The following is a 22,510-nucleotide window of genomic DNA, read 5'->3' as shown; positions in this document are numbered from 1 at the left end:
CATTTTGCTGCGCCGAAGAATAAAAAGGTATTGGTTGCAGTGCAAGGCTGTGTTCGTACCTATATGGCTCGCAATAAATTACAAAAGATCCAACATGAGCGTCGATATCAATCAGTACCAGCTACAGTTCAGGCAATGCACGCACGCATCCAGTCTGCATTCAATCATCGTCGCTTTGGCGAAAAGAAGCTGGACTATTTTGCAAGTCCAGAAGACTGGGTTATAGCATTGCAAGCAATGATTCGACGCCATTTAGCCATGAAAGAACTGAGTCAGCAATATCATCAAATTCAACAATATGAATTACATGCCGGTCGTTTAAGAAAAGAGGGCAAATATACAGCACAACTTCATGAAAAAGCATATCAACGCTTGAAATATGAAAAAAACCCCTCTGTGGGCGTTGTTAAAAGTGTTCTACATATGCTCAGCAATAACGACGTCGATTTTGACGAAGATCTTATTATTGAAGATTTACGTCAAAAGGTAATTGAATCCATTCAAGAGAACAATCAACTTGACAGTCAAGCTAGAATGATCGATATCCAAATCGCACTGTTGGTTAAAAATGCTGTCACCCTGGATGAAGTCGTGAAATTGAGTAATGCCTTTTTCGGTCATACACGCAAAAAGCAACGACAACAACGATTCTCTCAGATACTGTCCTCAAGTGCCTCCAGTAATCCGTATGATTTGCGTGGTGTGGACAAATCCCATCGCGAAAAATTAGAATTATATCAGCAGCTTGTTTATTTACTACAAACTGAACCTGTTTATCTAGCACGCCTTATGTCTGTTGCTGGTGGCCAAGTTCAAGCTGAGAAAAAGGGCGAACGTAAGGTAGATGCTACTGTCCTCGCGTTATTTGGTTATGGCACTAATGCCCGTGAAGAATGCCTATTGATCAATTTATGCAAGGCCTGTATCGTACAAGAGATGAAGCACGTAAAAAATCCTCAAGAATTTATGCGAGGCAACTATACCTTTATGAAGCTTGTTGTTCAAGTCAACCGTGGTGCGAAAGAAAGAGAATTCTTTTCTTCTCTTTTCCAAGACTTATTTGACAAGGTATTAAATGACAATGACCTCGATTTGGAGACAAATCCTATGATCATATATAAGAAATGTATCAGTCAAGAAGAATCAGCATCTGGTCAGCCATCAAAAAGACCGTATGACATTACCTTAGCACAAGCACTTCAGGAGCCTGATGTTACACGTATTCTTTCTGAACATCTTGCCTCACTTCGCAACATCACAGAGGAGTTTTTGAAAGCTATCATTAAGACCGTCAAGACAATGCCATATGGCATGCGGGTCATTGCTAGGGAGCTTCGTTTAGTCATGGAAGACAACTTCCCTGAAGAGCCTTCTGAAGAAATCATAAAAATTCTTGGTAACTTTATCTATTACAGATATCTCAGCCCAGTCATCACAGCACCTGAGCAATATGTGACAGTGGGTCACGACATTACCACAGGACAACGAAAAAATCTTGCAGAGATTTCTAAAATGTTACAACATATTTCCAACGGAAAAGGTTTCGATGCGCATAATGTTCAGCTCAATGCTTTGAATGAATACATGCAACAAGCTTCGGAGAGATTTACACAGTGGTTTTTAGACTTGACCGATGTAGAAGATCCAGAAGAGCATTTCGGTATGGATCATTTGTCAGATTATACAAATACACAAAAGCCCACAGTATATGTTCATCCTGTTGAGTTGTACCATATTCATCAACTACTGGAAGAAAATGTTGAATTCATCGAACGAAACAATACTGGCATTTTGCATTCTATTTTAGCAGAGTTGGGCGAGGCCCCTAAAAACTTTGAAGCAAGTGCACCTTTGCATGTTCTCCGTCTTGAACTGAGTGATCGTCGCGAAAATATACCTACAGAAGCAGGCGGTGATATAAAAAAACTTCTTTTGGATACAAAGCGATTAGTGATGCTGGTCATTCAAGTCCAATCAGGACCGACTCTAGAAGATATATTCAAGGAACCTGTAACAGAAGAGCATGAAGATATTTGGAAGCTGGTACGTGAGCAAGCTTTCCCTTCAGAGGGTTCTGAACAAGAAATGGAAAGAGCGAATCGCGAAAGGCATTTCAAGTTCGGCTATCAGAATGCTTCAATGGACGTTAAAGAGTGAGTTGGCAATACCTTAATCGCTAATTGCTCGAATATCGCTTTTTTTAATATTGAATGCATTATATATAAATTCTGTAGGTTAAGCTTTTCGAAGCTCAAGTCTTTTACCTTTACACTTCATAACCATTTGATGAAGCATGGGATTATACCAGAAAGTCCTGGATATCAAAGCATTATCAATATGATTGCTGTTGATATCACTAAGAAGGGCGAGCGACGAAAGCTTCGTAACGCCGAGATAAAGAAACTTCAAAACATTCTCAAACATCTGCAGGAGAAAAAGCAGTTCTTAGTCGATCAAGGCGCTAGTTACAAAGAATATCTTGACGGCTGTATGAAAAACATGGCTGAAAAACGAGGAAAGAAGCAGAAGTTTGTATTTCCTTTTACGAAACAATATTTCCATATGAAGAATTTGCAGCGTCGTGGATTGGTGCCAAAATTCGGCTCTTTCAAATACACAGCAAAGGCGCTTTATGACAGGGGCATTATCATTGATTTGGTTGGCGTACCAAAGAAGCTTTATGCTCGTATCACTATTATTTTGTCAATGGATCGTGCTGGTATCATTACATTTGAGGGATATTTTCCACTGTCACATAACCAGGATTTGCATGTAGATGTGCAGTACGAGGATCTGCTACAGACACAATATGAAGGTATACAAACAATGAAAGTTTTAGATGGAATGGCTACAGTCAACGTCAATCTATTAATATATCTGATCAATAAGAAGTGAGTGCTTGCATGAATTGTTGCATATTTTTCAAATAATTGAACCTCATTCTGACCTTCTCTTTTCTTTCCCACTTTACTTAGGTTCTATCATTCCACATAACAAAATCTCAACCATCAATCATCGTATACCATCATTTTTGTAAATATCTATATTTATAAATTGAATTTGTAATTAATAGATTTTGTATTCCTACATGATGTATTGAGTACAAGTAAAGAGACACATCCAATAATATACCCGAACAAATATTAGAAAAGTAGCTCAAAGCTTTTCTACATATTCTACATGCATTCTAAAATTTTTTGAATGTATTTACAGTACAGTCATTGAACAAAGGGTTGCTCGGTCGTCTTCCTTTAACTACAGTATAAGCCTTCAACTGGTACGTAATTGCTGAACGTTTCAGACATGCGTCTACCAACATAATTTGAGCTAGTTACATAAGACAATGTAATGAGCAGCACTTTGATACTAATAAATGGTTCGCAGAAGAATAGTGGAGCAAATTAGCAAGAGCATATATTGATGCAGTATCTGTAAGGTTAATACATATTGAAATCTTGAGTGAGTTTGAAGAGTAGCCAGCAATCGGTTTCTTTTCTTCCTTAAACTGATGAAATCATAATTGAATTAAATGAAGAGCCTTCTGTCTTGTTCTTTCTTCGCTGTACCTTCATTGTGTCATACGTAATAATCATAAGCAATGCTGGTCAAGGTATTATAAATGTGAAACGAAGAACTACTCTTGAAATGAAACGTAACTGATATCTTTTCAATATCTCAGAAATTTAATTCATCATTTTAACTGAGCGGCAAGGAGAGGGTGTCGCTAAACATTCTGTAGCGTTTATTGTACCTGATATACATCGTTAATACCAGCAGCATTGTGATATGATGAAGAAGATGGGTATTGTACCCTCCAAAACTAATATACAAAGGATTTTCTCCTCTATTTTTTCGAATATTTTCGATATTTGATGTTCCTGTTCACTTAATATCATTTTTGAATAGACATTGAAAGATTCTAGATCTAAATCAAGCTGCTTGAATAGGTCCTTGTATTTTTGTTTTTGTTGCGACTTATAAAAGTGGATATTCATCCATTTCGTAGCTTTTTCCCCTATTATAGATAAGATTCGACGTATTTTGATACTGCAAATTTACATAACGGCTTGCAGATAAAGCACACATTCTCCGAAGACAGACGAGAAATTGTTGTGACTTGAAAATGAATATATCGTCGCGTCACAGCATGCAGTGAGACATTAAAAAACGATTATCTCAAAAGTGCGATTAAATCATTCTTTACTGCTATAATCAAGAATGAGTACAATCGATCCGAATCAAACACTTTACATCAGTAATATAAACGGTCGAGTGAATAAAGAAGGTAACAGTGATTCATGTTTTTGCTCAATTGGATTTGGTAACTCACCCTCCCAACGCGGAAATTTAGAGCTGAGGTTATCCTTATACCAGTTGTTCGCAACTTATGGACCAATTCTCGACATCGTTGCTAAAAAAACGGACAAAATGCGAGAGCAGGCTTTTGTAGTCTATGATAATATTGCTTCTGCAACCACAGCCAAAAGAAGCTTGAATGGATTTACCTTTTTTGGCAAACCATTGGTAAGCCTTTTATACTTTTTAGAAGCAGTACACAGGCTTGAAGCCAAGCTTGAAGGTAATTCTAACACCATTTACAAAATATACACTGCAGAAAATTGAATATGCCAAAACAAAGTCAGATGCAGTTGCTAAGTTGGATGGTACATACAGATTAAAGATATACAAAGACAAATCAGGCTCTGATGTAGTAAAGAGAACGATGGGGGACAATGCGGACGGATACCCAGCCAAAGCGGCACGAACAGATGATACAGATGAGAGTGACGATGATCATGCATAAACGTGAAGAGTAGTAGAATATCGGCAATTTAAGGCAGGACTTATCATATATGTATATACGCGCATACGCTCCTTTAAGGCAAAACGAAAAAAAAGAAAAGAAAAAAACCAGATGAACCAATATGAATAGTTCCAGTTTACAGATTTTGTGATTACACGAAAATAAAAATTGAAGATTTTACTTGGGTTCTTATTTTAGCTACTTGGCGAAGGAGTGCCTTCAGAAGCTACTAATACTATATGCTATATAGATTTTATGAGCTACTACAATTCAAAAAAAAAGGGTTAGTGCTAGAGTTTCACTTCATATGTTTATTGTGATATTTATAGAGAATCAGCTAAATGGCATGAGAAAACCGTGTTTAGTGATAATGTGTCCAGCGAGGACAACTAATAATGTAGTAGGCAACGTTTGCGGGGATGCACACAGCTATCGAAATAATGCGCCGCTTAAACAAACTTGCCTCTGCGAAAAGGGGAAAGTGTAACGAGAGAGGAAAGAGAACGCGGCACAAGCTTTTTCCCTTCCATTTTCACTGTAAGTCAGAAGCTTCGAAATTTTGCAACATGCATTCTTACTTGGTGATCGGTGGTAATGGCTTCTTGGGTCAACATGTTATAGAGCAGATCCGTTTGCGTAAAGATGGCTCTACTATTTCAGTATTTGACATTTCCGAACCTAAGGAGCCTCAAAGCGATGTAAAATATTTCACAGGTGATTTGCGCAAGTTCGATGATGTGTACAGTGCACTCGAAGGCATCACGGCTGTCATTCATACTGCCTCACCTCCTCACGTGAATTCGAGCAATCCACCTAGAGACTTGTATTTTGGCATTAATGTGGATGGTACCAAAAATGTTATTAAAGCTTGTCAGGAAAAGGGCATCAAGGTTCTCGTTGTGACAAGCTCTGGAAGTGTTATTTCTAATGGTGAGCCTATGGTTAATATTGATGAAAATACACCTTATCCAGAAAAGGCAATCGATGTCTATACTGAATCTAAGGTAATAAAGTGGGCGCTCTCTGAGTGGATCGAGAGAAGGGTACAGCAAATGATGGTTGATGAGTATTAACTGTTTCTATGGCTAATTTTTTAGATGGAATGTGAAAAGGTGGTATTAGCCGCTAATGGCGAAAGAGGATTACTAACCTGCACTATCCGCCCTTCAGCTATTTTCGGCCCAGGTGATAGGCAACTTATTCCTGGTATGATTGAAGTATGTGAACGAGGCCAACATCGTTTCCAAATTGGCAACAACCAGTCCTTGATGGATTTTACCTATGTTGGTAATATTGCTTATGCTCATGTACTGGCTGCTGAGAAATTGGCTATTCCTGGTTCTGGAGTTGCTGGCCAAGCTTTTAATTTGACAAATGGAACACCTGTGCCTTTCTGGGATTTTGCTTCTAGGGTTTGGGCTGAATATGGTCACTACATGCCTAACGACAAGAAGGTTATCTTATCTAAAGGCGCCAGTACGGTCATTGCCCTCATTAGCGAAACTATTTTCAGTATTAAGCAATTAATTTGGGATAAGAGCCAACTTAAGGAAGGTTTATCCAGAGCTAGAATCAAACAAGCTATGTCATCACGTTACTTCAACATTGACAAGGCAAGAACTCTATTGGGTTATGAGCCCCAAGTCGGCCTTGATGAAGGCATCAAATTAAGTGTAGCATATTACAAAGAGCATCATCCTTCTATTATCAGCAAATAACAATTTTAATCATTAGAAAATAACCCAGTAGTCTTACTTTATCCGCATAAGTCATAACGAATGTATTCATAATGTCAAATTACATTTAATCTTTAATAAACTATCACATAATGATGTGCGTACGTGTAATACGTGTGATGCTTTCGTGCTTTACTTTTTTAATTCATTAATGACTTTGTACATAATTAAGCAATCCTAATGCACTAACAATTAATAACCGCCCCAAGGATTGGCGCTATCTTGTTCCTTATTATCCACTTCCTCTTGAATTTGCATTTGTACATACGCGAGCTTATCTACAAGTGTTTTCATAGCCATCGTCACAACTTCTTCGGGTGCTAAAGAACCAACCGTCTAAATATAATAAAGTATGTAAGCTGAAAGATACACAAATTCTATTGATTATAAAAAATTACCTCTGCTTCAAAGTAAAATTTATCGGGTTTAGCGTTATAATCGAAAGCTGTGACGACGGCAAAGTATAAGTATTATGGTCTGTAATAAATCGCGATTCGTTATGGCAACTTACGAGCATCTTTATCGGGTGGTGTTTCATATTGCGCGTTTTTACTCAGTGGCCTACAATGGTGCAAATAAAGCATTAGATGTTTTCTTTACCATCAGGTCACTCGTTCCACTATATCATTTTACCATTCATCCTCAGTTTCTTCAAACCAAAATGTTGTATGTCGTAGTTTGTTGTATGGGTCATATTCAAAGGCCACACCACTGACAGGACTCCATTTTGCATGCTCTTTTGCAACACCCTGTATTAAGAGGCATTAGTATAAAACCATTTCGGTTTCAATTACCTTTCAAACGCCATCAATATTACCTTTTTTGCTATACACTTTAATTTTAATTCATGCCCCTTACGTAGCTTCACTAAAAGCACGCCTGCATCGTCTTTATCTGAATTGCAGAAGAGATGTTAGCAATTATGAACATTCCAGTAAAGCAATCTTCAGCCATAATAAGTTACCTTGTACAACTGGCATGAAGGAAGGATTTGAGGACGTCAAATCCCTGGTTGTTACATCCTTTGTTCTATCATCAGTACATTTAACATGAAGCGTCAGCTCCACTGAACATTCTGGGCAATATTGTGAACATGTACAATCCTAAATCGCAACGGAAGAATTTCCCTTCAGTTTCCATGTGTACAACAATATTCTTTGTATTGAGGAATCGCATTATCATACTCTGGTATAACGTAATTTATCAACGTCTCTACTATCAATTGGTACTAAACCAAGACGGTGTGCTATGAATTCATCGGCTAACACAGTTGTGTTTGTTTCAATTTCTACCATATCAATCGCTGAGGTCAAGATTAACATCGAAAAAGATCATTAGTTGTAAGCGATGGAAGAAATATTGCCATAAATGTATCCTTTTACCAACTGTTGGTACTTCGGCGATCATAACTCGACGAAGAGCATTGGCAACACTAAATCACGAGTAAAGTCAATAAGGCAACCTCTCGTGCGATTTTACGATAAAATTTGAATTAAGTGAAAATTGTTACCTAAGATCAGTATCACTTAGAATGAAGTTTATACGATCTTTGGTTAGCTCTCTAATTGTAATGTTAGGCCCACCAAGTCCATAAGAGCTTCCAAGATCCATGTTTGAATAAGCGAGTATTGATTACGGTTTAAGGCAAACAGCAGAAAAGCAGGCATTTGTAAAAATGCTGCTGACACCTTTATAAAGGTGCCAACGTCAAATCAAGTTTGCGCGGCGCATCCAATGAAATTACTTCCGACATGAACATTGCGATAGAAACTATTGGCTTTTTATGAGCATTTAATTTTGAGTATAAGCAAAGTATAATATTGAGCATATAGTATGAATAGTAAGTGATTGCGTAGCATTCAAGAAAACCTTAAAGCTAGTATTTATAGGCCATGTATAAGTGCTCAGTATCTATTCTTAAAGATGACATATAACTGATCAGGGCCGATTATGATTCCCTTGCTTATTACGTTGTTCTTGTGCTTTGAATTCTCGGGTAAACTCCAGGTAAATTTTCTCACTGTGTTAATACATATCATTAGTCACGTAGGATAATTACAGTTAAGGCGTCTTTCCATAAAAACTTACGCAACATCAATAAAAATACTCTTTGCTCCGTCAAACTGAAATTGATTCCAATACATTGACGTGCGCCGCCGCCAAAAGGCAACCATGCGAGGCCTTCCCGAGTAGCTAAATCACCCTCGCCACCCTCAGCAAAACGATCAGGATTGAATTCATCAGCATCCTTCCAAACCTTTTCACTATGCTGAATGTTGAATATATCAACAACAATTTCCGTTTTTTTCGGTATGAATTGTCCTGACAGTACAGTATCTTCAGTGCTTGTACGGAAAATTTGCGTGACAGGGCCATTAATGCGCAGTGTCTTTTTATATTGTTGTTATTATGTGAGTTGGGGTTTTAAACTATACTACAATATGCTTTTAATAGTATGTATTATCTTAAAATTGAATATACCTCTTTCATTACGTGATCAATGTATGTGGCTGCTTTTGTTTGCTCAAGCGTAGGCAACACATCACCAGGGCCTTTACCCAGAATCTCTTCAGCCTCTTCTCTAGCGCGTTGTTGAATTTCCTAAGCCAATGGTCATTGTAAGTATTTCAACTGTTGCAGTTACTGTTAAAAAGCATGCCACTCACAGGATTTTTCGCCAGATAGTAAATAACAAACGAAAGTGTGTTAGATGTAGTATCATGACCTGCTAAGAAAAACAAGCTGAGGTTACTCTACAAAAAGGAATCATGACGCTAAAGTTAGGGTATGTCTTGCATTTATTCGTTGTTGATCGATGCCATGTACAAACAGCCTACTACCTTCAATTCTGTGTCAGTCATTACGCCTTCTCCTCTGTTGATGCTTTCAATCATTAAGGTAAGAAGATCCTTTTCGTTTTCTTCGAGGTCTTTGTTCTGAGTGTCACCATTTTTGATAGCCATTTTTTTCACCTCGATTACCTCTTCAAGCATTTTTAAGAAACGATTAAGATCCTCATGAACTTTTCTACGTTTAGGCAAAAGCCACAGAAATTTGCGATCAAGAATGGGGAATATAGCATACAGTGGATCTTGAATACCGCTGATCACAGAGTTATAAGTTTTGACCCACTTATTGTCTTTTTGGCTGATGGCATGAAAATCAAATCCTATAATTGTTATTGTTATACAACACAATAAAGTCAGTTAACTTAAATGTATGATTACGGCGTTATTTCCACTAAACGAGAAGAGTACCGAATCCTGCTTTGCCGATAACATCTAAAGTCAATCTTTGCATTATATCACCTACATCAATGGTGTCTTCATTCATCTTGTCCATGACGCGAAAGAGTTCTACAGTCAACTCGCCAAACAACTTTACTGGTGCAGAACGATGGAACGCCGGGTTAACAATCTTTCTTTGGGCCTTCCATTCCTGGTGATTAAGGAAGACTATATTTCTACCGCCTACTACAAATTTTGGGAGGAGTGTGGTTGTTTTATTCTTTTCTTGGATTTCTCTCTTGGGAAATTTGTCTATCAAATTGTTATTAGTAAGGAGCAATTTACATAATTACGCTCACGCTCTCATATGAGCGAAACCTGTTCTAACCATGTTTGTATAAAATAAGCTTGGCAGCCGCAGGGTTTGTCACATGGACTTCCCAGCCATTTGTTCCAGGACGCTTTATGTTACAAACAGATATACGCACTGTTAGAGCAGTGAATACTGTGAAAATCTAATGACTTTCATAGCTTACTACGTAAAGACCATTCTCATCTTCTTTATTGATAATCGGTAGAATACTTCTGTGAGCTCGATCCCAGTACGATTCATTGTTAAAAATAGACTTCAGAACCTGAAAAAATCCCTCATAACGCAAATGACGCAGACTCTTAGGCGGTTTGAGAATACGATCTCTTATGATATAGCAAGAGACGAGGATAGCAGCAACTATTCCGATAGCTTTCTGCTTTTTTGTCGCCGTAGTTTGGAGAGTCTTGACAATTGCATCTCTGACTAAATTAGCCGCTACAGCAATATTTTTGATAGCGATGGTTTCTTGCACCATAGGAGTGAAGGAAGCCGTGTGATAATTCAGTAAAAAGATATGTTTATTATTCATGAAGCAGGTGATATAAATATATCAAGGAGAGCATAAGGGAGAAATTATGCACACCGGAAAAACCGCCGGAAATACGTTTACACTAAGTAATTTTTCACATTAAAATATGGGGAACTCATTAAACGGGCCAATTCTGTACTGTTATTATAGCTAATGGTCAGTGAACCCTGTCTAATATTGGTGCATTATTTAGAAAAAGAACAACTAATTGTGAGTTGCAAATTGTAGCTTATTACTTCAAGGTACCTTTTGGTACCTGTATATTCCTTGTTTAAGTTGACATATCCTTTTACGATATACCCAGGCAGACCGTGCCTTTGAATATTTCACAGTTCCCCAAACCCCGTTGTTTTGACAAAATTAAATCGCATCGTTCTGCCCATTCTTGTAATTTCTTGTCAGTCCGGCAGTTATTGGCTCTCCGGAGTATGGCATTCCACCTCATGCTTTAGTGCTGCCATACCTTGCAGCGTAGTATCTTTTGTCTTCTTCATGTTATCCTCACAGAGATAGACCGTGAATATGGCAATTTATCAACATGGATGCATCGCCTCTCATGATGGTTTTGACAGCAAAGCCAGAATTTTGCGCGTATCTGATAGCTCTTCTCATCTCATGCTTAGCGCTAAGTTACAGATGTGACACTTCGCAAGGTGTAGTTGTTGCTGTTGGACATTTTAATTTATCCTACAGCTATAGTTTTATTGTCAATTGCTTAGCCGACAGCTTTACATTAAATAAGAGATCCGAAAATAAGCAATGTAATTACTGTTTCCGTGAATAAAACACTCTGTACTTTATTCATATTGACAGATTCAATTTGTTTTCATTCTATAATGATTAAAACTTTCACCGAAAAGGCCTCACTCAGACAGCATCCTACCAATCACCAGCACGAAAGCTGGTTCGATTTTACAGGTAAAAAATCTATAAAATTGTAGTGGCGGCTCGTAAATTTGCTACGGAATTCTAAACATCCATTTTACTTTGTCTGTAGTGATATTTTGACCCGTCTCCACCACGAAGAAAAACACTGTAGCAGTAAAATATATTGAAATTTTCAATTATACCATAATCAAATAGCAACCTAAAGAAGAAACAAGTTAGAGGAACCTTTCTTCCTTCCCACTTCTTCTCTTCTGACTTTTTATTATATCGTTCACAATTATAAAAGTACCATGTCTACAAATCAGCAAAAGCAATCCAGTACCAATCACTGGTTAAGCAATATACTTCGACCACGTGCATCGTCAATTACCGTTGAATCTTGTCTGAATCTACCGCATAGAGACATCAGCCAACCTTTAGACGCTCGACCGATTTTGCCACTACTTGAGCAAACTCAACCAATGCAGTCTCGTTGTAAACACCTGACAGCGTTTGCCAACATTTGCAAATCTTATCGCTTTACTCATTTGGAGAATGTATTTTTCACCGTAGAAGATATTTTAAAGCCCACTATGCCCCGTGAAGCTCGCCATACCGTTTTTGAATTTATGCTTGCTTGTATAACAGGACAATATGCTGATTTGGGTATGGCACGTGTGACATTTTATGCTTCTTTAAGGGCCTATACACTTTGGGAAGATTTTGAGGATATGTATAAGGTTTTATATGCACTTTGCAAAGGCGGCAGAGATATTTCAGGCTTTGAAAAGAATATTTCGAAACTGTTAATACATTGGATGGAAATCGCCTTACAACAGCAAAAGCAACAACAGCAGCAACAACCGCAGATAGCTGAAAAACCAATCCCTTGGTTGAGTGAAGTACTACATCTGTTGACAGTGATAGCAAAGTTTAATTTTGCCATATTTGAAGAGGATGAAGTCGCCCAGGTTATACTTGCAACCCATAAAGCATTTTTTAGCTCACAGCACACAGGTGATATTCAAGCATGTTTGGAATTTGCTGATATTGTAGTTAGATATCGATTTGTACCATTCGAAGCATTGACGCCATTCTTACAAATGATTGCTGCATCGATTGTTATTTTGCCGGATTCTCAGCAAAGAACAAAGTCAGGCAATTTGCTGACTTCTTGGCCGATTTTCCATAACTTACTCAGATCACATTGTGCTCACTCTGCTATATTAAGCTTATGCCGATTACTGGATCAGCAGCCATCGAGAAAAGATTCGAGGGATATTATGAAAGGAGCAATCACTCTTTTAAGCGAAACAGCCTGGGGTAGGAATGATAAAACAGGAGCAGAGACGTACACAGTATCAGATTCAGTCATTCTGATGTATTTTAAACGAGCTGCCTCAAAGGAGAATGACGGGCTCAATGGCACGATTTTGAAATGCTTGATACCCTTATTGAAATCAGACAGTTTTAACCTCGGTTTAATGGAATGGGAAGTATTCTGGGATATTGTTGATGTCATCACGCGATTTATCCTCAAAATAACAGATAATAACAGCAATAACGATGTTCAGTTGTTCAATATAGCCTCTGCTGCTACCTCAAGCTCATTTTGCATCCAACAATTTTCGATATTTGTTGATTTACTGATAAAATTACACAACGAGAAAAATTACAAAGGGCCTGTATTCCGATTCATGCAGGTCCTGCATCAACTACGTACCTTCTGCTCTGACACAACAGCGACGTTATTATTAAATTACTATGTTACTGAACATTCATTTTTACCTTCTAGCCATGATTGGCTGACATTGCTGAAAGAAATCGCTACCACATTTTATATTCATGCAAATTCAGTAACAACAACATCTACCCTAAGATTGACAATGCTCAATATTGTGTCAGATATATACACAGCCGTTAAGGACTTTTATTCCGAAGTCCTTTTGGAAAATATCGTTATTCCTATGATGGAAATGTTACCCTCAGAAACAGATATCAATATTCGACAAACAGCCATAGATCTATTAATATCCTCCTTGTCAGATTGCCAAAATGACCAAATTTTTGACAAGCTGATATCCATATTACAGAAATGTACGCGCTGTCAATGTGTGAATTCAGAAGAGACTCAGCGTCAGCACCAGCATCATCATCACCATCACCATTACAATTCGCCTGTTCCTAACGTTAAAGTCTCTAACATGCGCATGTCGCATTCTCCTCACTCACCACAGATACACCGAGCCACAGCAACATCAAATACTGTAACAGCACCCTCATCATTTACCACGCCACTAACAGGTGGTTCCATCTCTCAACAATCATTAGTAGCACCACAGCAACAGCAACAGCAACAACAACAACAACAACAACAACAACAACAACAGCAACAACAACAGCAAAAGATTGCTACTGATATTGCATTTATCACAGATATTGATTCGGATGCGCTGTCCGAAAGCGAAATTTGCAAGGGCATTGCTGCTGCATGCGGCCTTACAGAGCTTTTTGAGAATTTGTTAACAACATCAAATGCGAAATATTGTGCAAAAACATTCAACATTATCACAGAGATTGCTAATGATCGAGCGGATCTTTTCTGCCCTTATGGAGGCCCAAAAATCATAGCCTTGGATTTATTGTTGAGATTAAGATGCCCTACTAATCATCATCTCTATCTTATTGAAGATTGTAAGTAATAGTTGTATTGAGCATTTAGACCAAAGTCAAAATAACAGCTGTTTTTAAAACCTCCCGATGTCTAACACTATATTTTGTTTGTCAAAACAGGTGTAGAGGAAGTTGATGGTGTCATTGCCTTTGTACGGTCTAAGCAGCGAACAAGAAGGGCGGAATTGGAGCAAAAAAAGAAGATCAACACTTTTATTTCTGTTACACCTGCTAAGCAACGTTCAATAGACGAGAAAATGCCGCTGCCCAGTACACAAAACAGCACAACAACGTTCTTTCCCGCACCAAATATTGTATCCTACAGTGAGCATACAGCCAGTGAGAATGAGGCTGTATTGGATATGGATGAAATGCTAAGGTCTTATATACGAATATTATCACATTCACCAAACTGGACTGTTATATCATTTGTATTGAAACGATTACCACAGCAATTGAGTAATAAGCACTTATTCTGCGGTGCCTCCAATTATGTAAACAAACTTCGCCGACGACTTGTAAGATGGACAAGTAGCCGCAAATTTCTAGAATCGGTCACTAACTTACCTGCTAACATCAAACGCAATGATCTGCTTGTCCATGCTTACAGTTTATTAACAGTCATGATTTCCTACCGACGCATATTTACCGAACCAAAACAAGATCAGGATGAAATTGTATATGCTTTCTATGTCGGCATCATGCAGGTAACGAGTGCCACGCGACTCTGTATCAATTCTCTCAATGTTTGTTGTTATGAAATGCCCTTATCAGTAACGAAGATGTTGAACGAGATCTTGCAGCGTATGTCACAAATCATCTCTGTAGGCAGCGTATCAGTTCATATTCTTGAATTCCTGTCTTCCCTGGCGAGGTTACCAAATTTATACGCCAATTTCACAGGAGACATGTATAAGCCTGTATTTGCCATTGCATTGAACTATTTGCAACACTCACATTCTCAACAACAACAACCATCACCTCTCAGCACGCCTTCTGCTTCACCTTTGTTGACTCAAGGCATATCTCAAAAGGAAGTGAGCCAAGATGCATTAAAACAGTATGTATTAACCATGGCGTATTTGGTGATCACAGTCTGGTTTACATCCATTCCGCTTCGTGAACGACGCAAGCATGTGCCTTTTATCATTCAACGCTTATTAAGCGGTATATCAATGGGTAAATCGATAGACGAGCAGACCTACACTTGTATCGATATGCTTTCCCGATTTACTTTTGCCGATGTCAGTCTAGCGCCTGAGAAATCAATTGTTTCTAAAATTTTGATGGGTGATGGCGATGGTACGAATACCCAATTATCACAACAACAACAACAACAACAAGGATCGTCTATAAAGCGAAGCCAGCGTACATGGGTTTATGGGCATACTTTATTGACATTAAAAACAGCTAAATCGACAGGTTGGATAGAGATCACTATTCGTCGACCTTCTGGTACAGTTTCGATGATGTGCTACATCGAAAATAAACTTAAATCCAACGAGATAGATTATCGTACACTTCCTGCATTGTTAATGATGCAATATCAGCCTGATTTGATGGCAGCAAAGATTTTAAAAGACAGAAAGGAAGAAGAAGAGGCCGATATGAAGGTAATGCAGGCAGTAGCCAATACCACTGAGACAGGCAAGGAGAATGGAAGTAACCAAGACAATCAAGACAATCAAGACAATCAAGACAATCAAGTCAATCAAGAGGAACAAACAGATACAAGCAACCGAGGATATGCTTTGGGTATCACTTTTGGCGATATTACACAGCAAGGTATAAGATCAAAATAAAGTTAAAGTATGCTCACAATGCTAGTCAAACAATCTCATTCATTTTTGACCTTCATTGTAGATGTTGAACGTACAGGAACAGTCACTCCAGGGTCGCTTGACTCTCCAGAGAGCACAGCATCACCTCACCTGGCTATGAGCCGACAATCTTCTGTGTCGCAAAGACATGTTAAAGACAGCATCAATAAAGAATCTGAAATTGACGTTATCAATTCACCTAGCTCATCGGTACTTACAGACCACGCTACCCACAAAGAGAACACAGTGCCTACGAAAGCTATTGACTCAACTATACACGAGATTCTGTCAGAGCCCAAAGCATGCAACGATACCAACCCTTCTTTGAACAGCTCAGTTTCTTACTCACGAAAAATAGAACATACCATTGACCCAGGCTTTTTATATCTGCAAATCAATAATTACCCTGATATTGCTCGGTCAATGGAGATCTCTCCACCTTTACCAGATGATGAAGCTACAGCACGGACATTGGCAACATTTGATCGTATTCCAGTAGTTGACTTCCACAAAATAGGTGTTCTTTACGTTGGTAAAAATCAAAAAAATGAAGTTGATATTCTTGCCAACACCTATGGATCACCAGATTATGTGAGATTTTTGAATTCATTGGGCAACATTCAACGCTTGAAAGGATTCAAGGGCAATACGGGTGGATTGGACCGAGAAATGGATGTTGACGGTCGATATGCTTACTTTTGGAAAGATGATGTCACAGAAGCAGTTTTCCATATAGCTACACTTATGCCAACAAACTTGGATAGGGACCCTCAATGCAGTGCAAAGAAAAGGCATATTGGCAATGATTACGTGTCGATTGTATATAATGATTCTGGCGCAGAATATGCGTTTGACACCATACCGTCCCAGTTCAATTTCATAAACATTGTGGTATCTCCGCATTCGATATCGACGGAGGCTGTCTCGCCATCTCATGCATTAATTGGAGCAGAATATACTTTCTTTAAAGTAGAAATGCAGCGTAGACCGGATATGCCTGATATTGGCCCATTGAGTAAACCAACATTGGTGAGTGCTCAATCTTTGTCAGGATTTGTGCGACAAATGGCTATTCATGCCAACATCTTTGCGCAGGTCTTCTGGCAAAGTGTCAGTGCAGGAGGAAAGAGAGAATACGTGTCTCACTGGAGAGAACGTCTTAGACAAATACAGCGGGTGAAAGAAAGATTAGCAGGAAAGACAACTACAGCAGCAGTAGCAGCATCAGCATCAGCAGCGTCTACAGCAGCCAGCTTGGGCGATCCAAAACCAGGAAACAATAGTAAAGATAATAATGCTAGTTTCTCCCATGAATCCCTTCTTGATTTTACTAAATATACTTAACACCAAACAAATATTCCCCCATCTCTATTTATCCTTATAATTTGACCATTAACGAGTTCACCATAGTACATATATACACACACAATTATCCTACAAATTTTCATTACCCATCTCTCCCTATGTACAAAACTAAACATGATCATCTTTTTTTTTTTTTTTTTTTTTTTTTTTGTCGGCGTCTTATGCTTTCACTCGACAGATGATACTACGAAGAAACCAAAACACATGAAAGATTTTCGCCATTATCATTGAGATGGTATCTTTATTCTATATACATGTTGGTTTATCCAGCAATTTTGGGATAGGAGCACAGTAACTTGCTAGTTTCTGTTGTCCCTGGTGAGTTGCTCGTATATAAATTTCTTCTCTATATTCGTCTTTCCTGAACGGTTATTAACGGTAACTGGCAAATTGTTCAATTTGTAAGTAAGTAATGAGCCTTGTGCTTCTGAGCGAACAACTGATCCTATAGCTATTGTTGCAAATAGAAGTGTACCTTAGTATAATTCTTAGCAAAAGCAGTGATGCGCTGATATACTTTACACATAAAGAAGCCAAACGACGCGGCAGAGCCTATCATATATTGGCTCAACATTGTTATTGGGCTCTTATTTCCGGATCCAAATCTAATAGTTTGAGTAACTACAACATCAACATCTAGGTCGTCGTGGATGCCATTGCTGAACGAATGAGTCAGGTTTTTTTTACCTCATTAAGCTAATACCACCGAAAACGAAACCAATACATAAGCCAACGGTACCGCCCATCATAGCACCCATTTTCATTTTTTCGAAAGTTGAAGGTTCCATTTTCCGTTTTTTGGTTTTTGTTTATACTTTTAGTTTATAAGTGTAGGAAAAACCAGGGACGTATGGGTATATTTTTTGAATAAATAAAGTATTTGAACAAATTACGCACAGAAATTTATGCAATTAGAGAAAAAAGCCCTGGAAGTCACGCAGGTAACACTCTGGTATGAATGAAAAGAGGAGATAATCGTACGTTTTCTCAACTTTTTTTAATTACAGAGATAATGATGAGGTAATAATATTACAAGGAATTAGTAGATTAGGCATATGATGAAGGCCTTCTAGAATTTGAAGACTTGATCGCCGAGCTGACTCAAAGCACGAGGCTTGTCATAGCCTAAATCGACAAGATGTTCTGTCATAGCCTTGAGCATAGGCAAAGGCCCACAAAGCAAAATCTTAATGTCACTTGCAGGAGCAGGACAATGCTCACGGATCATGTCAGCGGTGACAAAACCCGCACCCTGGGTCCAACCAGGAGGAGGATTATTCAAAACATGATATACGTTGATATTATCGTGCTTCTTAGCAATTTCATCCAATTCGTCGCGAAGTAAAATATCTTCTTCCGTAACATTACCGAAAATAAGATTCACCTTGGTTTTATCATTGGGATTCTTTATAATAGCATGAATAATCTACCGAGAAAGAAGCAATACAATCAATAACGTGATACAGATACATCCTTCTCGTTTATTGCTTTATACTTTCAACTATCATCTGCAACTTACTTGAAGCATAGGTGTAATACCGGTACCACCTGCAATCATACCAATTTCTCTACACATATTGGGTGTATACACAAAATTACCCTTGGGGCCTCTGAAAGACATTTCATCACCGATCTTGAGTTCACTGAACAACTTGGATATGTTACCGGTAGGATAAGACTTTACGAGTAAATCAAAGTGACCAAGATCATCATCTGAACTTGTAGGTGTGTAGCTTCGAGAAATTTGTTTACCGTTGATTTCAGCCATAACTGAAATGTGCTGACCGATAGGAAGACCAAGACGAGCATCCTTTCGAGGTAAAGCAAAGCGATAGCTATTTTGGCGCAAGATGATAGATTAGACAATGAATGATATGCTTTCTTCGAAAGAGGCTATAGAACTCCAACAAATTTTACATGGCTGTATTATGATTAATAACAATTTTTTCTGCTAACTTGAACTTCTTGAATACTTTGACGTCGAGCGTTTCATCTATGGAGGTTTGATGGAGTATCAGTAAACATAGCTTACAAAAGTTTGAAGCGTTTAAGTAGAGCTTTACTGTTCTTATTCATAAAGTAATAAGCAGTGCCAGCAGCAATAGCAGTTGGTATCAAATAAGGTAGAATTGACTGAATGGAATCCATCTTGCACATTCACGAGGAAATAAAGCCAAGCTACTAAAAGGACAGAATAAGAACAAAAAGGAACCGAGGGGGAAGCGGGAACAACAGAACAATAAAAAAAAACTCATTTATAAGCCCGCTGTCGCAACAAATGCATCTGTGTATTGTGGCCCGCCGGAGAAAAATTTTCCGTTACGCTCGTGCACAAAGAAAAAGATAGCCATCGAACGTTATGAAATAAGATGAAATGCGAGTGATGTTATCTTTCTCTCTTCTTTAGTTTTTATTGATTTACTTAGTGGAGCTGTTTTGTCAAAGGACAAAGAAAGCAAAAATCTTTGCACAAAAATTGCACAAAGAGGGCACAACCACTTCAACTCCTATCGCTCTCAGAAGCCTTTGACAGGTCCGAAAATAAATTGGCGTACCAAACTCTAAGTCCGGTTGAGTATGAGACAGCATATAACATAAGTCCATGGGGACATGTTCCAGAAACATAAACCTGATGATGGCTTTGAGGCTTTGAAAAAGAAAATGTTGGAGGCTAAGAGAGGATCAAACGCAAAGACAGGTATAATACAAGTAGTGAATATCGGAACAAGTTAATGAAGAAGCCAATCCGCTTATGGCTTCTATCATTGAATCAGCTAAAATAGTTTGTAGAATTGGTAGTGTTTATTGTTCAAGGAGTAGAATAAGTCACAAAAGGTAAAGAGCTTTAAACGCAGACTGTGTGCTTTAGAGCGTCAGTTCATCATTAACAGAAAAGATACTCCATCTCGAGAGCATACTTTAAAACAATCTGCTAACAAATATTCTATAGTGAACAAAACAGTCATCAAGCCAAGGCGCAAACCTTTTTTTATTCGTAAGCGATAGAGATAAACCCATAGACTCTTGTGTAAAAGGATTCAGAATATATCGCAAAAGATGGAAGGAGCAATCACGTGGTCAACATACACGTCTGTATCACCAAGGAGTATGATATCGCAAACCTGTTGTATTGCTTCAGCAAATCATCCTATCCGAGACGGCCACTTAAAATAAAGTGTAATACAAGTTTTCAAAGATGTAAAGGAGTCCTATTGTGAGTGAATCTCGACTGCCCATCTATGGTGTTCAAACAAGCTGCTCGCAGTGGGGACAAAACTTTCTGTTATAGCAATAGTTGTTTCCGGATTGGCTTACACTTTGCCTTATGGACCATTTCCTGTGATTGTTGCAACAATTAATTCGATACTGCATAATTCCAAACATACTTCCTGGCCTTCCTTAACGAATAGCTGACATAGGCAGTAGCGCAGCTACTATGCGCTTTTGCAAATGTAAACAAAAAAATGTGATTTCATCAAATTGACTAGTGCCTATAAATTAACCTCTGGTTCTTTGGAAGAGAAGATGACAACCTCAACTGTTAGCGAACTGAATCATTTGGAAAGCGTAGTCTTCGATTGAATACTGTTGACAACACACACATAGCTTTTTTTATAATATTCACTATATTACAGCAAATATAAAGATACTTAAAGTGCAAGGAGGCCTATACTCAATAATCAACTCTCTTGACTTAAAATTAAAGGTATACAAGCGAAATGGTTGGTATTCGATTTAATCACAGTAGCTTTTGAGCCTAATATCCAGTCAACTTGTACTGATGCGATGTGTTCTTCCTGCCGTTCCATTTCAAATTTTACAATCGCCAGCGACCGCTTCTGAGTAAAGGACGAACTCTCAGGAACCAATATCCTGCCCCGTATGCCATACCACCCAAATGTGCTGCACTATCTACAATGCCCGTCTATTACGCAGATTGATATGTTAGAGATCTTTGATTCCATTGTGTAAAGGTGAATTAGCGTAACTGTCTATACATTACATTCAACGATGTAGCTTTGTACATATCGTATGCCGCATATAATCCCACAACTAAGGGTGCTGGCATGGGTATAATGAAGAACATCAAAAACTTAGATGTTGGAACTATAGAATAGCATGTGTTAAAGTTAGAGTTCTGTAGCTTTATATACATCGATCAATTGCAAGGGTGCAGACATACAAGCACAAGCGAAAAATGTAATCAAGCCCATGATGGATCCTATTATATTTATTTCAATGTGTGTGAATAACATTATTATACACGTCAAATAATGCCCTACTCAATTCTTACCTGAGGCACCAACTGATCTAATTAGCTCTTTTCTTCTGCTATATACAAACTGGTTTCTTTCAAGCCAAGGTCGTACGTATTTTTTGTAGCCATTACCAATTAAATTGGATACAATTCCTGCACTAGCATAAAGTAATAAAAATCTTGAAACACCAATCGCTTGAAGGACTCCTTGGCCCATACTGTGCAATACAAGCATGTTTATTGCTAAATGGTCCAATTGTTGGTGCGAAAAACATGAGGCCAACAATGTATGATAGCGTCCGTTAGAAGTTGCTTCAGGAGAAACTGCAAAGTGTTTGGTCATGAATTGGAGCCAATGGCCATCCCCAAACGTTCGGTATGTGCTGTATGCATATTGCCACATCAAAAATACGCCAACATTAGTCCCGATAACTGTCCAGAGTACTTTATTGGGATCCAAATTATTGACTTGTCGATTGAATCGTTGTATGGGATCTCGTTGTTTCTGTAAAGCTTTCGACAAGGTCGTATTTTGTACGTCAGTGTAATAGTGAGGTCGTATATAAGTACGAATAGATAAACGATGTTGTGGTTGACTGTATTTTACATAAGAGAGTTTTATGGTACTTCGTAACAGTCTTTTGCTTGCTAGCGCTTGAAACATTTTTTATAATTTAATTCTTTTTGGTCGTCTGCAATAAGAATTCAGGGGCAAAAGCAGAAACAGAAGTGTAATTTTGGTGGTTCTCTCCATCAACAGTAGGGAAGTCACAGAACAAAAAAAGCGAAAATTGGGAAAAAACAAACAAAAAGCTCCCATTTTTTCGTTTCCCTCTTTATGTCTTTCTCCTTTCTCTT

At 38.2% G+C, this 22,510-nt stretch overlaps 10 protein-coding genes across 10 annotated transcripts; 5 read left to right on the top strand and 5 right to left on the bottom strand.

Annotated features, from left to right (window-relative positions):
- Positions 1-258: 258 nt before the first annotated feature.
- BDF20DRAFT_817802 (Rho GTPase activation protein) lies at positions 259-2,895 on the top strand (the record flags this gene model as incomplete). Its single annotated transcript, XM_053077289.1, has 2 exons — positions 259-2,153; positions 2,235-2,895. The coding sequence occupies 2 exons, from the start codon at positions 259-261 to the stop codon at positions 2,893-2,895; spliced, it is 2,556 nt and encodes an 851-aa protein (XP_052937525.1).
- A 1,297-nt stretch (positions 2,896-4,192) lies between these two features.
- On the top strand, positions 4,193-5,004 carry BDF20DRAFT_866097 (uncharacterized protein). Its single transcript, XM_053080827.1, has 3 exons — positions 4,193-4,285; positions 4,352-4,524; positions 4,616-5,004. Exons 1-3 carry the CDS (start codon positions 4,219-4,221, stop codon positions 4,802-4,804), a joined length of 429 nt encoding a protein of 142 aa, XP_052937524.1. The 5' UTR covers positions 4,193-4,218; the 3' UTR covers positions 4,805-5,004.
- Positions 5,005-5,370: 366 nt separating this feature from the next.
- Positions 5,371-6,522, top strand: BDF20DRAFT_817448 (3-beta hydroxysteroid dehydrogenase/isomerase family-domain-containing protein; the record flags this gene model as incomplete). The annotated part of the gene is made up of 2 exons (XM_053077259.1): positions 5,371-5,808; positions 5,902-6,522. The coding sequence occupies 2 exons, from the start codon at positions 5,371-5,373 to the stop codon at positions 6,520-6,522; spliced, it is 1,059 nt and encodes a 352-aa protein (XP_052937523.1).
- A 102-nt stretch (positions 6,523-6,624) lies between these two features.
- On the bottom strand, positions 6,625-8,191 carry BDF20DRAFT_866089 (RNA polymerase Rpb3/Rpb11 dimerization domain-containing protein). Its single transcript, XM_053080826.1, has 7 exons — positions 8,051-8,191; positions 7,923-7,972; positions 7,725-7,843; positions 7,505-7,643; positions 7,358-7,434; positions 7,174-7,289; positions 6,625-7,101 (listed from the first exon to the last, which is right to left on the bottom strand). The coding sequence occupies exons 1-7, from the start codon at positions 8,149-8,151 to the stop codon at positions 7,038-7,040; spliced, it is 666 nt and encodes a 221-aa protein (XP_052937522.1). The 5' UTR covers positions 8,152-8,191; the 3' UTR covers positions 6,625-7,037.
- On the bottom strand, positions 8,192-10,690 carry BDF20DRAFT_866088 (cytochrome P450). Its single transcript, XM_053080825.1, has 8 exons — positions 10,304-10,690; positions 10,156-10,228; positions 9,798-10,079; positions 9,381-9,709; positions 9,207-9,293; positions 9,022-9,141; positions 8,629-8,929; positions 8,192-8,560 (listed from the first exon to the last, which is right to left on the bottom strand). Exons 1-8 carry the CDS (start codon positions 10,667-10,669, stop codon positions 8,445-8,447), a joined length of 1,674 nt encoding a protein of 557 aa, XP_052937521.1. The 5' UTR covers positions 10,670-10,690; the 3' UTR covers positions 8,192-8,444.
- A 65-nt stretch (positions 10,691-10,755) lies between these two features.
- On the top strand, positions 10,756-11,687 carry BDF20DRAFT_866074 (uncharacterized protein; the record flags this gene model as incomplete). The annotated part of the gene is made up of 3 exons (XM_053080824.1): positions 10,756-10,879; positions 10,974-11,587; positions 11,667-11,687. A coding segment is annotated over exon 2 (242 nt), but the record flags the coding sequence as incomplete, so codon positions are not given.
- Positions 11,688-12,129: 442 nt separating this feature from the next.
- BDF20DRAFT_818205 (uncharacterized protein) lies at positions 12,130-17,373 on the top strand (the record flags this gene model as incomplete). Its single annotated transcript, XM_053077332.1, has 4 exons — positions 12,130-13,648; positions 13,973-14,230; positions 14,330-15,822; positions 16,270-17,373. 4 exons carry the CDS (start codon positions 12,130-12,132, stop codon positions 17,371-17,373), a joined length of 4,374 nt encoding a protein of 1,457 aa, XP_052937519.1.
- Positions 17,374-17,813: 440 nt separating this feature from the next.
- On the bottom strand, positions 17,814-18,179 carry BDF20DRAFT_788680 (reactive oxygen species modulator 1; the record flags this gene model as incomplete). The annotated part of the gene is made up of 3 exons (XM_053076151.1): positions 17,814-17,845; positions 17,917-17,999; positions 18,082-18,179. Coding segments are annotated over 3 exons (213 nt in total), but the record flags the coding sequence as incomplete, so codon positions are not given.
- Positions 18,180-18,463: 284 nt separating this feature from the next.
- Positions 18,464-19,542, bottom strand: BDF20DRAFT_912474 (uncharacterized protein; the record flags this gene model as incomplete). The annotated part of the gene is made up of 4 exons (XM_053083960.1): positions 18,464-18,820; positions 18,914-19,229; positions 19,312-19,387; positions 19,458-19,542. The coding sequence occupies 4 exons, from the start codon at positions 19,540-19,542 to the stop codon at positions 18,464-18,466; spliced, it is 834 nt and encodes a 277-aa protein (XP_052937517.1).
- A 1,936-nt stretch (positions 19,543-21,478) lies between these two features.
- Positions 21,479-22,508, bottom strand: BDF20DRAFT_866051 (uncharacterized protein). Its single transcript, XM_053080823.1, has 2 exons — positions 21,689-22,508; positions 21,479-21,616 (listed from the first exon to the last, which is right to left on the bottom strand). The coding sequence occupies exons 1-2, from the start codon at positions 22,314-22,316 to the stop codon at positions 21,525-21,527; spliced, it is 720 nt and encodes a 239-aa protein (XP_052937516.1). The 5' UTR covers positions 22,317-22,508; the 3' UTR covers positions 21,479-21,524.
- Positions 22,509-22,510: the final 2 nt, after the last annotated feature.

Source organism: Mycotypha africana (genome assembly GCF_025528875.1).
Source record: "Mycotypha africana strain NRRL 2978 chromosome Unknown BDF20scaffold_4, whole genome shotgun sequence".
Taxonomy (NCBI): Eukaryota; Fungi; Mucoromycota; class Mucoromycetes; order Mucorales; family Mycotyphaceae; genus Mycotypha; species Mycotypha africana.
This window is presented reverse-complemented; position numbering and strand designations above follow the sequence as displayed.

Coding starts and splice junctions, on each gene's coding strand:
- BDF20DRAFT_866097 (XM_053080827.1), top strand. CDS start 4,219: ATGAGTACAATCGATCCGAATCAAACACTTTACATCAGTAATATAAAC. Junction 4,286..4,351: donor CGGTCGAGTGAATAAAGAAG/GTAACAGTGATT, acceptor GCGGAAATTTAG/AGCTGAGGTTATCCTTATAC. Junction 4,525..4,615: donor CCTTTTTTGGCAAACCATTG/GTAAGCCTTTTA, acceptor TATACACTGCAG/AAAATTGAATATGCCAAAAC.
- BDF20DRAFT_866089 (XM_053080826.1), bottom strand. CDS start 8,151: ATGGATCTTGGAAGCTCTTATGGACTTGGTGGGCCTAACATTACAATT. Junction 7,644..7,724: donor ATAAATTACGTTATACCAGA/GTATGATAATGC, acceptor GTTGCGATTTAG/GATTGTACATGTTCACAATA. Junction 7,290..7,357: donor TAAAGTGTATAGCAAAAAAG/GTAATATTGATG, acceptor CTCTTAATACAG/GGTGTTGCAAAAGAGCATGC.
- BDF20DRAFT_866088 (XM_053080825.1), bottom strand. CDS start 10,669: ATGAATAATAAACATATCTTTTTACTGAATTATCACACGGCTTCCTTC. Junction 10,229..10,303: donor ATGAGAATGGTCTTTACGTA/GTAAGCTATGAA, acceptor TGTAACATAAAG/CGTCCTGGAACAAATGGCTG. Junction 8,930..9,021: donor TTGATCACGTAATGAAAGAG/GTATATTCAATT, acceptor CAATATAAAAAG/ACACTGCGCATTAATGGCCC.
- BDF20DRAFT_866051 (XM_053080823.1), bottom strand. CDS start 22,316: ATGTTTCAAGCGCTAGCAAGCAAAAGACTGTTACGAAGTACCATAAAA. Junction 21,617..21,688: donor TAGATCAGTTGGTGCCTCAG/GTAAGAATTGAG, acceptor TAAATATAATAG/GATCCATCATGGGCTTGATT.